The 12857-nt window shown below is 44.9% G+C and overlaps 1 protein-coding gene across 14 annotated transcripts in view; it reads right to left on the bottom strand.

Annotated features, from left to right (window-relative positions):
* LOC106587011 (myosin-10) overlaps positions 1 to 12857 on the bottom strand; it is a 95133-nt gene that overhangs the window by 39931 nt on the left and 42345 nt on the right. For 5 of the 14 annotated variants that reach the window (XR_001324341.2, XM_014174807.2, XM_014174840.2 and 2 more), the window contains 10 exons: positions 11973 to 11990; positions 7012 to 7104; positions 4658 to 4721; positions 4364 to 4462; positions 3945 to 4088; positions 3646 to 3741; positions 2220 to 2338; positions 1792 to 1944; positions 659 to 847; positions 272 to 445 (listed from right to left, as the gene is read on the bottom strand). Coding sequence is in view for 13 of the 14 variants with exons in the window: in XM_014174807.2 (XP_014030282.1) it covers positions 272 to 445; positions 659 to 847; positions 1792 to 1944; positions 2220 to 2338; positions 3646 to 3741; positions 3945 to 4088; positions 4364 to 4462; positions 4658 to 4721; positions 7012 to 7104; positions 11973 to 11990 (1149 nt within the window). In the remaining variant the exon portion in view is untranslated. The remainder of the gene's footprint in view (positions 1 to 271; positions 446 to 658; positions 848 to 1791; positions 1945 to 2219; positions 2339 to 3645; positions 3742 to 3944; positions 4089 to 4363; positions 4463 to 4657; positions 4722 to 7011; positions 7105 to 11972; positions 11991 to 12857) is intronic. The other 9 variants (XM_014174851.2, XM_014174879.2, XM_014174870.2 and 6 more) reach the window with 3 other exon arrangements.

Raw genomic sequence — 12857 nt, 5'->3', positions numbered from 1 at the left:
CTACAAGCAGTGCAGATGACGTAAACCAAAGTAACTTGTAAGTGGATACATAAAAATAGCCCCAATGATTGCCTCAGCGGAAAAATCGGTCTATTATACATCCCAGTGCATTGTAAATGTTTAATCTTTGACTCGAGGAATACGACAGAGCCATACGTTTTTAAAGGGATAGTTTTCTGGATTTTTACACCACTCTTTGGGTTACAAAAAAATAAATATATATACCTTAAACTATCCTCCACCACCTATATGTAATCTCACCGGTCCGTACCTTGCCAGCGTAGTGGATTATGCAGAAGTCAGCCTTGTCCTTTAGCTGTCTGGGCTTCTGGAACTTGGAGTGGGTGCCCTGCTCCTGGACCAGCTTGTCGATGAACGTCTTGTCTGTGGCCTTGGGGAACCAGCACTCCTCATCCAACAGAGCCAGCACACCAGGAGGGTTCGCCTGCAGGATGACAGCACACAACAGGGCCGTGTTCAATAGGACACCAGGGGAAAAAAGTTAATCAATGGAAAACAAATTGTTTTAGTTAACTTTGATCCTTACAGATTCACTCTGTTTCAAAACGTTAGCTGCTCATTGAACATGACCCAAGTATTGACAACAGCACAAACACCACAGGAGGACACACACACACACACACACACACACACTCACTAAACGGATACTGACCGGCCTCTCGATGAGGTCGATACAGGGCTGCAGGTCCAGGCCGAAGTCGATGAAGCTCCACTCGATACCCTCTCTCTGGTACTCTTCCTGCTCCAGGACGAACATGGTGTGGTTGAACAGCTGCTGCAGCTTCTCGTTGGTGTAGTTGATGCACAGCTGCTCAAACGAGTTCAGCTACAGGAGAAAGGCATACAAATTGATTTGATCTTTTTAGAACTCAGAAACTCAAGGAATTTTGTCTCAAAAGTGAATAAAGCAGTAAGATGGATAATTTCTTAATTCATCCCTAGGTGGAAATTGATTTGTAAGGAGTTTCAGATATGTAAAATCAACAAGACTACATTATTTCATTTATGAAACACCAATGAATACCACTTCTCCATAGCCAAGATGTTGAGATGTCTTCAGCTCAAACTGGCACCTACTGCTTTTTACAGTTTTACAAAACAATAACTGCAGCTGATTGATTTTTGTTTGCTATGATTAAATTGATCCCAGAGATCGTGATTTATTTTCCTGTTCTTTTGGCTCAACATTACAACACTGCAGCCAAGGCTCTTAGTGGGGGAATAAACAGCTGCCACAAACCAGAAGGGAAACAGACAGGTTGGAATTTCAGCACAAGATTTAGTGATCTTGGGATATTGAGTGTTCTAATCGACGACAAGGTTCATGTCAGCAATGTCTGAACCTTCTGAACTCGCCTCTTGTTGAACGAGCCTCGCATGATAACTATTGTCTATCAAGTGATAGATCAATTAATGACCTTGGTGTGAATGATATAAAACTAAATGAAGATGACACCCAAAAGGCATTTTTAGAAGTGCTGAGATTCCCATAACTGACCCTGAGGAGGGAATGGGTTCAAAGTGCAATTGGTCCACAGGATAAATGATCAGCTGTTTCCCCAAAAATGTCAATCAGATCATTATCCCACAAAAAAACGTCCTTCGACCATTCAGATGACCAGTTCCATAGACAGGATGAACTGAAGCCAAACCAAGTCCCCTCTCTCTTCTCTAGCTGTTTTCTCTGTATCTGGAAGAGATGGCGGGACCTAGTGGAGGCCTCATTTGCCATGTATTTAAGTACTTGTTGAGGTCTACGCATTTAAGTACCTGGAAGATCTCAAAGCCAGCGATGTCCAGGATGCCGATGAAGGAGGCCCCCTGGCGTTTGGTACGGTCCAGGGCCTTGTTGATGCGGTGGACCAGCCAGCGAAACAGACGCTCGTATGTGGCCTTGGCCAGAGCCTCCACTGAAAAGTCAGCCTAGAGAGAGAGAGAGAGAAAGAGAGAGAGAGAAATATGCATTGCTTATTAGATTGTCTTTCAGTGGTATGACTTGGCAAGTAAGTCTGCCATTCTCAGCCTTGGGGTCTCACGGCTAGACCTCTCTGTTGTTATAAATCTAACAAAGAGGTGGACAGGAAACACACCCCACAGTACTAACATTATCCTGATCCAGAGTCAGCAGTACAGTGAGTCCATAGAGGGGTGATGAGTGAAGCAAGGAGAGCTTCTGTGGTGTAGCGTTTGTGTTTTACCTGTTCTTTGGTCTGAGCCTTCTGGACGTAGTCTCGTCCCACCTTGATCCTTGGAGACAGGATGGCCCGGGTGAACTCCATCACGTTCAGCCCCAACAGGTGGCACAACTTCTGGGCCGCTGGTAGAGGAGAGGAGGAAGAGGGAGATAAAGGAGGGAGTGAAAAAAGGGAAAACAATAGTAACATTAAATGTTCGTTCTCAAGATGTGATTACAGGCAACACAAATAACTTTACAATACTCAAATATCCCTTACATAGACTCAAAGCAGTAGCAGGGAAAGAAGTAGCAATATTCGAGGAGTTAAATGTTATTGGGATGTGATTTTATATATATATATATATATATATATATATATATATAGACCCGACGGATAACCCTATAATCCTCCAATTCCCATAAACCCCAGTGAGTGTGAAAACACACAGTAAAAACCATATTGACTTTCCATCAGTGGGACCACCGCTTGAGACCACCAGAAAATACATACCACTGGCAGCAGGCCACAGCTCTACATGGTCGGTAGCTAAGAATTACATTCTCCCCCTTCTGCCAGAAGTTGCTCACATTTGACCGTTAATGGTAAAGAATAATAAGTAAGAACTGAACCGAGTGACTGCCTCCCCCTGCCAGTCCAGTACCTATAAGGTAGGGAGCAGACCTGGATCCAAATACTATTTGAAATATTTCAATTACTTTGAGCATTTGCTCTAGTCTGTCTGGAGTGTCAGGTGAAAGGGGTTTGCACTTTTGGGACTTTTTTGCAAAAGACAAGCTCAACCAACCACAGCTTAAGTATTTGAAATAACTTAGAATAGTATTTGAACCCAGGTCTGGACTAGAGCTCAGGGTAGGGGGTAGTTAAACACAGCTGTTTAGAACACCTGTGGGTTAACAACACAGACTTGATTTAAGACGTGTCAAAGCGGCTTTTATGATATTTGTCTTTTGGAACTGGGGAGATGTTTGAATTTAAAATATTTGTCACGGCGGGAGCTTCTGGAGAGGTAAGAATGATAAATCTGTATCATTTCCAGGGGTAGAGTTGCCAGCGCAGAGCCTGCTAAAAACATCTCCCTCTGTCCTAGATCTGTTTTCCACATTTGGTAATAACTGTCTGGGCCACGGCATTGACACTCACTTGCTACCCTCTCCTCTTGAAATGCCAGGAATGCAGCAGTAACACACGCGGTTGAGGCAAAGTCTTCATTAGTTTTTTTCTTCTAAGTAAAGTAGGGGAGTAAATCTGAATAATGATGTTGTTTGAAGGTGTGTGACAGGGCCAGGAGAGATGGGAAGGTTAAATCGTTAGAGCGCTGACGTCTGACTCAGGCTGGATAGCACAGGTCTGGGAGAAAGATGAGGAAGAGGAAGATAAGTGTGAATGTCGTTACGAGCCGAGGGCACAGCGGGTCAATGTCAGCTACCTGTGTTCTCAGGCATAGAGGCCTGGTCTGAGTTCCTCTCCTTCTTGAAGACGATGTTCCCAAACTGAAGCACGGAGGAGACAACCTTCAGCATGGCTGCAAGCAGAGAACGTTATCATAAACCCATCATGAACGCCACACACTGCTCTGTGTTTGTTGGAATACATGGAACTGTTATGAACATATAAAGTTAGAATAATTACTATAAAGCTGTAAAGTGTTGATGTGAAAAGGATTTAAAAAGTTGAGACAGACAGACAGACAGTCAGTCAGACAGATGAGAGTGAGGATGGTGGTACCCAGGATCTCGTCGTGGGAGAAGCTCATGATGTGCATGGCCTCCATGGTCTCCTGGAAGTTGTCTTTGTCCTGCTGACCAGGGACGGTAATGTTGCCGTTGGACAGGAAGCGGTAGCTGTTGAAGCCCTCCAGGAGCAGGTCCGCTACACAGAGGAAAAGGAAATGACGTCGAGATAGCTGGTCCGAGGTCACAAAGGACAAAAGGCAAACATGCATTTTTGACAGTCAGCCCACTGACAGGTGATGTTATTGTGATACTAGGTAGTGAACGACACAGAGTCTGAGTGGGTTTCAAGACACCTCAGGCCAACGGCTAGAGAAACAATGTTCTGCATGTCAGAGGGTGACTATTCTTTACAGAGGCCATATGGGTCCGGGTCGTTGAAGTTATGCTGATGGTACATATCAGACTACTTACACCTGAGATGTTCTCCCGCCCCACACAGCAGCTGGTAGAAGATGTGGAAGGTGCGCTCGTCTTTGGCTTGGCGAACAGCTCTCGATTTCTCCAGTAGATCTGTCCCATCACAGTCAAGGAAGGGCAGCCTTTATACAGTAAAGAAAGATATTAACCCCCTAGAGTAGATTTATGCGGCCCCTCTGGAATCTAATTAGCATAATACAACAATCCCCATCAAAATCTGTCCGTTTATGTAAATGATTAATATCATAGCTTGCATGGAACATTTAAGCTAGCTGTTTGGAAGGATACACGTTTCAATGTTGGCCCCGACGATGTATCCGGTGACATCAAAGTTAATCCGGATGAACTTTCCCTGCAGGGAGAGAGAAAAGGACAGTGAGAAAAGCAGACAAACCATATCACTGCATCCACGTCTCCCTCAACCACTGTGCTGCAAGGCCTTCCCTTTTCTCCCTCTGAGTCACATCACAATAAGGCTACATTTGATTAGTCTGGTCCCAGAACTGTATGTGCTTTAGTCAACTACTATAGTCAGATGAGTTGGCACATACACAGATCTGAGACCAGTCCAGGCCATTGTATTTTATCCTCATTTGGCCACATTCCTCTTGGTCTCTACATTCCTGAGGTCTGGAGTAGACTACGTTCCTGTTGGTCTCTACTGTCCTGGGGTCTGGAGTAGACTACATTCATCTTGGTCTCTACTGTCCTGGGGTCTAGAGTAGACTACATTCATCTTGGTCTCTACTGTCCTGGGGTCTAGAGTAGACTACATTCATCTTGGTCTCTACTGTCCTGGGGTCTGGAGTAGACTACATTCCTGTTGGTCTCTACTGTCCTGAGGTCTAGAGTAGACTACATTCCTGTTGGTCTCTACTGTCCTGAGGTCTAGAGTAGACTACATTCATCTTGGTCTCTACTGTCCTGGGGTCTAGAGTAGACTACATTCATCTTGGTCTCTACTGTCCTGGGGTCTGGAGTAGACTACATTCCTGTTGGTCTCTACTGTCCTGGGGTCTGGATTAGACTACGTTCCTCTTGGTCTCTACTGTCCTGAGGTCTGGAGTAGACTACATTCCTTTTGGTCTCTACTGTCCTGGGGTCTAGAGTAGACTACATTCATCTTGGTCTCTACTGTCCTGGGGTCTGGATTAGACTACATGCATCTTGGTCTCTACTGTCCTGGGGGTCTGGATTAGACTACATGCATCTTGGTCTCTACTGTCCTGGGGTCTAGAGTAGACTACATGCATCTTGGTCTCTACTGTCCTGGGGGTCTGGATTCGACTTCATTCATCTTGGTATCTACTGTTCTGGGGTCTAGAGTAGACTACATTCATCTTGGTCCTGGATTAGACTACATGAATCTTGATCTCTACTGTCCTGGGGTCTGGATTAGACTACATGCATCTTGGTCTCTACTGTCCTGGGGGTCTGGATTCGACTTCATTCATCTTGGTCTCTACTGTCCTGGGGTCTAGAGTAGACTACATTCCTTTTGGTCTCTACTGTCCTGGGGTCTGGATTAGACTACGTTCCTCTTGGTCTCTACTGTCCTGTGGTCTAGAGTAGACTACATTCCTTTTGGTCTCTACTGTCCTGGGGTCTGGAGTAGGCTTCATTCATCTTGGTCTCTACTGTCCTGGGCTCTGGATTAGACTATGTTCCTCTTGGTCTCTACTGTCCTGGAGTCTGGATTAGACTACATGAATCTTGGTCTCTACTGTCCTGGGGTCTAGAGTAGACTACATTCCTTTTGGTCTCTACTGTCCTGGGGTCTGGATTAGACTACGTTCCTCTTGGTCTCTACTGTCCTGAGGTCTGGAGTAGACTACATTCCTTTTGGTCTCTACTGTCCTGAGGTCTGGAGTAGACTACATTCCGATTGGTCTCTACTGTCCTGGGGTCTAGAGTAGACTACATTCATCTTGGTCTCTACTGTCCTGGGGTCTAGAGTAGACTACATTTCTGTTGGTCTCTACTGTCCTGAGGTCTAGAGTAGACTACATTCCTCTTGGTCTCTACTGTCCTGGGGTCTAGAGTAGACTACATTCCTCTTGGTCTCTACTGTCCTGGGGTCTGGATTAGACTACGTTCCTCTTGGTCTCTACTGTCCTGTGGTCTAGAGTAGACTACATGAATCTTGGTCTCTACTGTCCTGGGGTCTAGAGTAGACTACATGAATCTTGGTCTCTACTGTCCTGGGGTCTAGAGTAGACTACATGAATCTTGGTCTCTACTGTCCTGGGGTCCAGATTAGACTACCCCTGTGCATGAGGCTGTGATCTGACTGTGCTGAACAGAACAACCCTCTCTAATCTAAACTGGATCCAGAATCAAAGCAGTCATTAATGATTAGCAGAAACGTTTCTTGTCCTGCTGGAATGTTCCTATGTAATAATAGGAAGATAATCAAATAAATTCCACTCCATTGATTTCTCTTCCTTATCATCAAAAGATTCCAGGAAGTTTTGGAAAACTCCAACAAACACACATGCCAGCTAAATCTGTCTCAAGTGCCAGTTGTTTGGCAAGCCACAGAGGAACATACATTATAAACTTAGGGAAGACTTCAAATGAAGCTCGATACTGCCTTGAGAATGGCATTATTTTGGGGAAATACGTATACATTCTTTACTTACGAATCGTGACGAGTTGTCATTCTTCACTGTCTTGGCGTTGCCGAAGGACTCAAGGATGGGGTTGGCCTGTAAGAGTTGACGTTCCAATTCACCCTGAAAAAGAGGAGAGATATTACAGCAAAGCACTGGTTCCAAGCACATACACCCCCTTCCCCCAACTAAACGTTTTACAAATAACAAGCACAAAAAAATGTTGGCCGGGAGAAACATTTTTCCAATACAGAAAATGACAGATCACCCTTCTAATGTTCGTCAATGTCAATCTAACAGTCACATAGTGTCACACAGACTATTGCTCATGAAACATATGTAGGCGGACAGACACTGTTTCCCCAGTAATGTTTATGACCATAAAAACTAGTAGAAAAGAGAGTGAAACGACAGGTATCGCAGCGCTGTAAAAGACAGATGTGATCAATGGAGCATGTTCAGGAAACCACTTTACAGTCTCTCTGCTCAATATCCTACAACAGTACGTCCAACTAAAACTAAAAAGATGGTATGATAGGGAGAGAGAGGATAGAATCTAATTTCTTTGAATAAATTGGGCCCGTTCTGTGCGTTAACGACACGTGATTCCTGTTGTCTGGTCTCTCAGTGTAGAACCTCTGGGTTTGGAATGGAATGGATCAGAACCTTGTTGCTCAGTGGTAAAACAGAACAGAACTGCAATGACTCTCTCCACACCGCATATGGTTCAGTTGAAGCTCAACGCATCCACAAGCGAAAGTTCAAACCCATTTGGACTAAAGGTTTGCATTTCCTCTTTCTATTGTGAGACCAACATCAAAGGCATCAAATCAAATCAAATGTTATTGGTCGCATACACATATTTAGCAGACGTTATTGCGGTGTAACGAAATGCTTGTCAAATAACAAAAAAAAACGAAATATTGCAAAGTTGCTTAGGAGCTAGAAGCAGAGCTGCCATGTCTGTCGGCGCCATCTTGATGATTGAAGCCATTATCTAACCATCAAGCCTGCAAAACAACCTAATCAAATCAATCCCTGTTTACACTGTCGAAGTACACAGTACGATCATAAAAAGTACCAGTATATTTGTGCAACAGACAAACCAATAAATCTATCCACAGATGTCTCATATATTCCACAGTACACAGCTGTGTTCCAGCGTGGTGTTTTAGGACGTGTGGAGAGCTAGCTGCTGTGAGCCAGGCGAATGGGTGGGTGCTGGATGAGTTGGGGCTAATGAGGCGACTCAGAGAGGAAGGCCATATCTCTCCAGTTAGTGATTGAGATAGAGATCCTGAGGAAAAGGACTCAATCGTTGATCACAGTGACAGATACTGGGGAAACAGACCTGTTTAACACACTGACACAAGCCAGAGACAGTCTATCCTATTGGCCAAAGACACAATCTGTCCTATTGGCCAGACACACACTCAATCCTATAAGGAAGAATCCGTCATCATTAGAGATCCCGTTAAGGGAGGGAGGGAACGGTGCTCTGTTCACTTCTCACACCTATCGTAGACCCTATCTGGCTGACTGCCAGGGCGGAAAAGAATGTTCAATAAGTATGAAATGGAACGAAACGCTCCAAAATGTAAAGGTGGTATCCAAACTTGTCCAATAAGAAATACTGGGTTTCATCTTCCGTTGCTACAGTGTACCCTAATCGACATGACCCTGTGCAGATGTTTAAACAGGTGGCCCATTACGATCCCATCCAGAACCTCTAGGCTTGGTCATGACCGGGGATCCAAGATGGCCCACCAAAACAAAAAACATGGCCCGTACTGTGAGCTTTTCTTTTCTGCGGCTAGGTGGGAATGGGATTTTCCCATTACGTCAAGCTCACCAGACACATTTTGATCGCTCAAGACGGTGGCGTTTTTCCAGGGATGTCTGTGGGATGAGTTAGGGATTAGGAAATCAGCCTTGCGTTCAGACGTGAGACGCAATCTTTGGCTGCCAGAGCTGGGCCAGAGAGCCCGGCAGCTGTTTTCATTGAGCTTTCGTGCTGCTGAAAATGAGGCAGGAATGAATTGAATAAGCCCGTTCCTGTCAGTGGCAGATTGCACAGACGGTAAATTATAGCACGGTTTCAGATCTGTCAGTGCGGTCTTTCCATTCCCTATAGTCATTGTCACACGCTGTCTCTATAACGCAGTGCTATATGACACAACTTGACAATACCACACGCTTTAGAACAAACTAGAACAGAGGACATAATGGAGACTGTTTAATGTCCACAAGCTGCCAATCTCTGCCAAACTCAGTCTACAGACTGGGACCAGACTGGGGAGAGGGTAGGAACAAAAGGGGTGAATACAAAACACCAGCAGGGGTCCACTTTAGGAGCATTACAAGCTGAACCACATTCCAGTGTTCCGGAGTGTGTTACTCTTGTTCTGACAGATCCCAGAAACCATCATTGTCATGTAAGGAGGCTAATCACTAGCCGTGCCAACAACTGACAGGCCTGGAAGACCTCCGGGACATGTATTGTACCACATAATCAGGTTTATGTGAGCAAGAAGACCATAAAATGACTGTTGATGGAATGAGTTACACTTATTCTGATGAACAGTGTCTGGAACCCATCATAGCCACGTTAAGAGGCTAATCACTACAGTGACAACAACTGGTGGGGGCCTGGAAGAACTCAGGGATATATAGTTGTTGATAACATAGTTGTTGTTGTTAGTGTGACTGTGGACAATGCTATCGTGTACCACTTAATATCCCGTTAACATTGACACGACTACGAAATGAATGTAATCTTTTGTGAAATAACTCCTCTCTATTCTCAATCTTTCCTCTGTAACTTGGGAAACATCCTTTGTAGCGTGTTCAACCTCACTTGTTATCAGTGTCAGGGCCTTTGGCAGTGCTTTGGCCCAGATTGTGGAGACTGGAGAGCCAGAGGAACAGTAAAAACTGTCCCATTAAATCTTCAAGGAAGAGGCCAGGTGGGGTTGTGGGGTCACATCTGCTCCACAGACTAGAGTCAATGGACAGACGTTACAAATCTATCCAAGTCCACAAGCAGAGACACTGCTGGACAGACGTTACAAATCTATCCAAGTCCACAAGCAGAGTCACTGCTGGACAGACGTTACAAATCTCTCCAAGTCCACAAGCAGAGTCACTGCTGGACAGACGTTACAAATCTATCCAAGTCCACAAGCAGAGTCACTGCTGGACAGACGTTACAAATCTATCCAAGTCCACAAGCAGAGTTACTGCTGGACAGACATTACAAATCTATCCAAGTCCACAAGCAGAGTTACTGCTGGACAGACATTACAAATCTATCCAAGTCCACAAGCAGAGTCACTGCTGGACAGACGTTACAAATCTATCCAAGTCCACAAGCAGAGTCACTGCTGGACAGACATTACAAATCTATCCAAGTCCACAAGCAGAGTTACTGCTGGACAGACATTACAAATCTATCCAAGTCCACAAGCAGAGTCACTGCTGGACAGACGTTACAAATCTATCCAAGTCCACAAGCAGAGTCACTGCTGGACAGACATTACAAATCTATCCAAGTCCACAAGCAGAGTCACTGCTGGACAGACGTTACAAATCTCTCCAAGTCCACAAGCAGAGTCACTGCTGGACAGACATTACAAATCTATCCAAGTCCACAAGCAGAGTTACTGCTGGACAGACATTACAAATCTCTCCAAGTCCACAAGCAGAGTCACTGCTGGACAGACATTACAAATCTATCCAAGTCCACAAGCAGAGTCACTGCTGGACAGACGTTACAAATCTCTCCAAGTCCACAAGCAGAGTCACTGCTGGACAGACATTACAAATCTATCCAAGTCCACAAGCAGAATCACTACTGGACAGACATTACAAGTCGTTTCCAAAGTTGCTCCAAGTCCACTACCAGAATACCACTTCAGTGACTGTTGTGTGAGTGCGAATGACGCAGGCAACCACAACTTGTGTTTGTGGTTTGGGGAACAGGAACAAACCCCCACTCCTCCAGGGGAGGTCAGAATAACTTCTATCTGTGTAAACTCCTCCCCCATGGCAAAGCCGGGAGCAGATGAAAGGCTTGCAAAGACAGGAAGAAGCAGTTCTAAGGGGATTCATTAGTGATCTAAGTAGCACTGCCACTGAGACACAAACGGCAAAATCCACAGTCAACACCCCGTGGTGAATTCATTAAGGTACGAAGATGAAAATCCCCATTATCGTCCCTGCTGGGCGTTCTATGGCTGGGTCTGAGTAGACTAAGCAGAGGGGAGGCTGTTGTAGGTCTTGGACCATGTCATGGCCCTCTCTCCCTGGGGGAGTCCATTCAGCTGAGCTCTGGGCAGTGGTCCCCTCGGCTCTCCCTCCCTAGCTGCTCTCCTCCAGAGTCCTGCTCCAGTTACAGCTAGCTGGAAGCCAACTGACTATTTAGTAAAGCCTGCTATGGCTATTTGGCAGCACCAGCACCTCGTGAGTGAAAAGCTCTCCAGCAGGCCCACCGGGAGCCAAATTGGACGTGGGAGAGAAGTTTGTGACGAGGTCCTGACAGGAGCCTTGCTCAATGTCTGCCAGTATAACAGTGGAACATATTACAAATGCACTGTTTATGATTGGTGGTGTATTATTGTTTCAAATAGGATATGTCAGTTAGGAAGTGGGAAACGTGTTTATTAGTATGTATTAAACTAGGAAGTAATGTTTATTTTCCCGATTCTGAGATATTTGAAAGAAGCAGTGCCATCTATAGGTAAGAACAGGGACACCATACAGATCATGGAGTGGATTAAAACTAAACTCGTTTAAAGGTGATAGAAGGTGATAGAAACAGAAGCTGCTATTGGGCCCCCATTGACACCCATAAAAGGGGCAGATATACAGAATAGTACATAGCGACCATAGCAGCCCCTTTACAGGATATTCTCCCCATTGTGTTTTGAGCTTGTCTAGTGAGTGGAGTACGGTGGGTGAGAGAGGTGAGGGACGGACTACATGCTACTCACATAGAACAGGGCTCCACTCTGTAGTCAATGGGTAGATTGTCAAATGTTACCATGGAAATAAACAGGAAGTGTTAATGGTTATGGATACTAAACACACATACAGGATATACATACAGTACATACACACCAAGGAAGACAATTACAGGTAGTACTCAAAGACAATTTGGACTAGACTAAATAATACATAAAGGCAAACGGTTTAAGTGAAATCTACAGTAGTACATTAAAACAGGAAGCAGGGGAATGGATATGTTATTCTGAAAGCTATCTATTCCAAGAAGCTATCTCACTGACAGGTGCAATTCCATATGTTTCTCATATTAGCCTTGGGGGCAGTGTGCCATAGTGAGCATCACATCTTTATTCAGAACACTGCTCATCTGCCCTCATGTGCCGTTTCCATGACCTTAACAGTATCAACAAGACCTAGAGCAGCTGGTTGAAAAGCAAATGCCTTGAGAGTAATATTAAGCTACTGAACTAACTACTGCAATGACAACCACAGCCAGACAGTCTGCTTTTCAGTAATGTCCTTTAACTGACCCCGTGTGTGTGTTTGGTCTTGTTCTTCTAATCCTCATGGGGAACTGAAATGCCCAAATGTCCCTCACAAGGATAGTAAAACAAGGAACATTCTCCCTTGTGGAGACATTTCCCACGTCTCCATGAGGACAAAGGCTACTTTAAGCTTAGGGGTTAGGGTTAGGGTTACAATTAGGGTTAGGGGTTAGGTTTAGGGTTACAATTAGGGTTAGGGGTTAGGGTTACAATTAGGGTTAGGGGTTAGGTTTAGGGTTACAATTAGGGTTAGGGGTTAGGGTTACAATTAGGGTTAGGGGTTAGGGTTACAATTAGGGTTAGGGGTTAGGTTTAGGGTTACAATTA

This window comes from Salmo salar, chromosome ssa02, assembly GCF_905237065.1.
Source record: "Salmo salar chromosome ssa02, Ssal_v3.1, whole genome shotgun sequence".
Classification (NCBI taxonomy): Eukaryota; Metazoa; Chordata; class Actinopteri; order Salmoniformes; family Salmonidae; genus Salmo; species Salmo salar.
The sequence above is the reverse complement of the archived record's forward strand: the minus strand, read 5'-3'. Positions and strand labels throughout refer to the sequence as shown.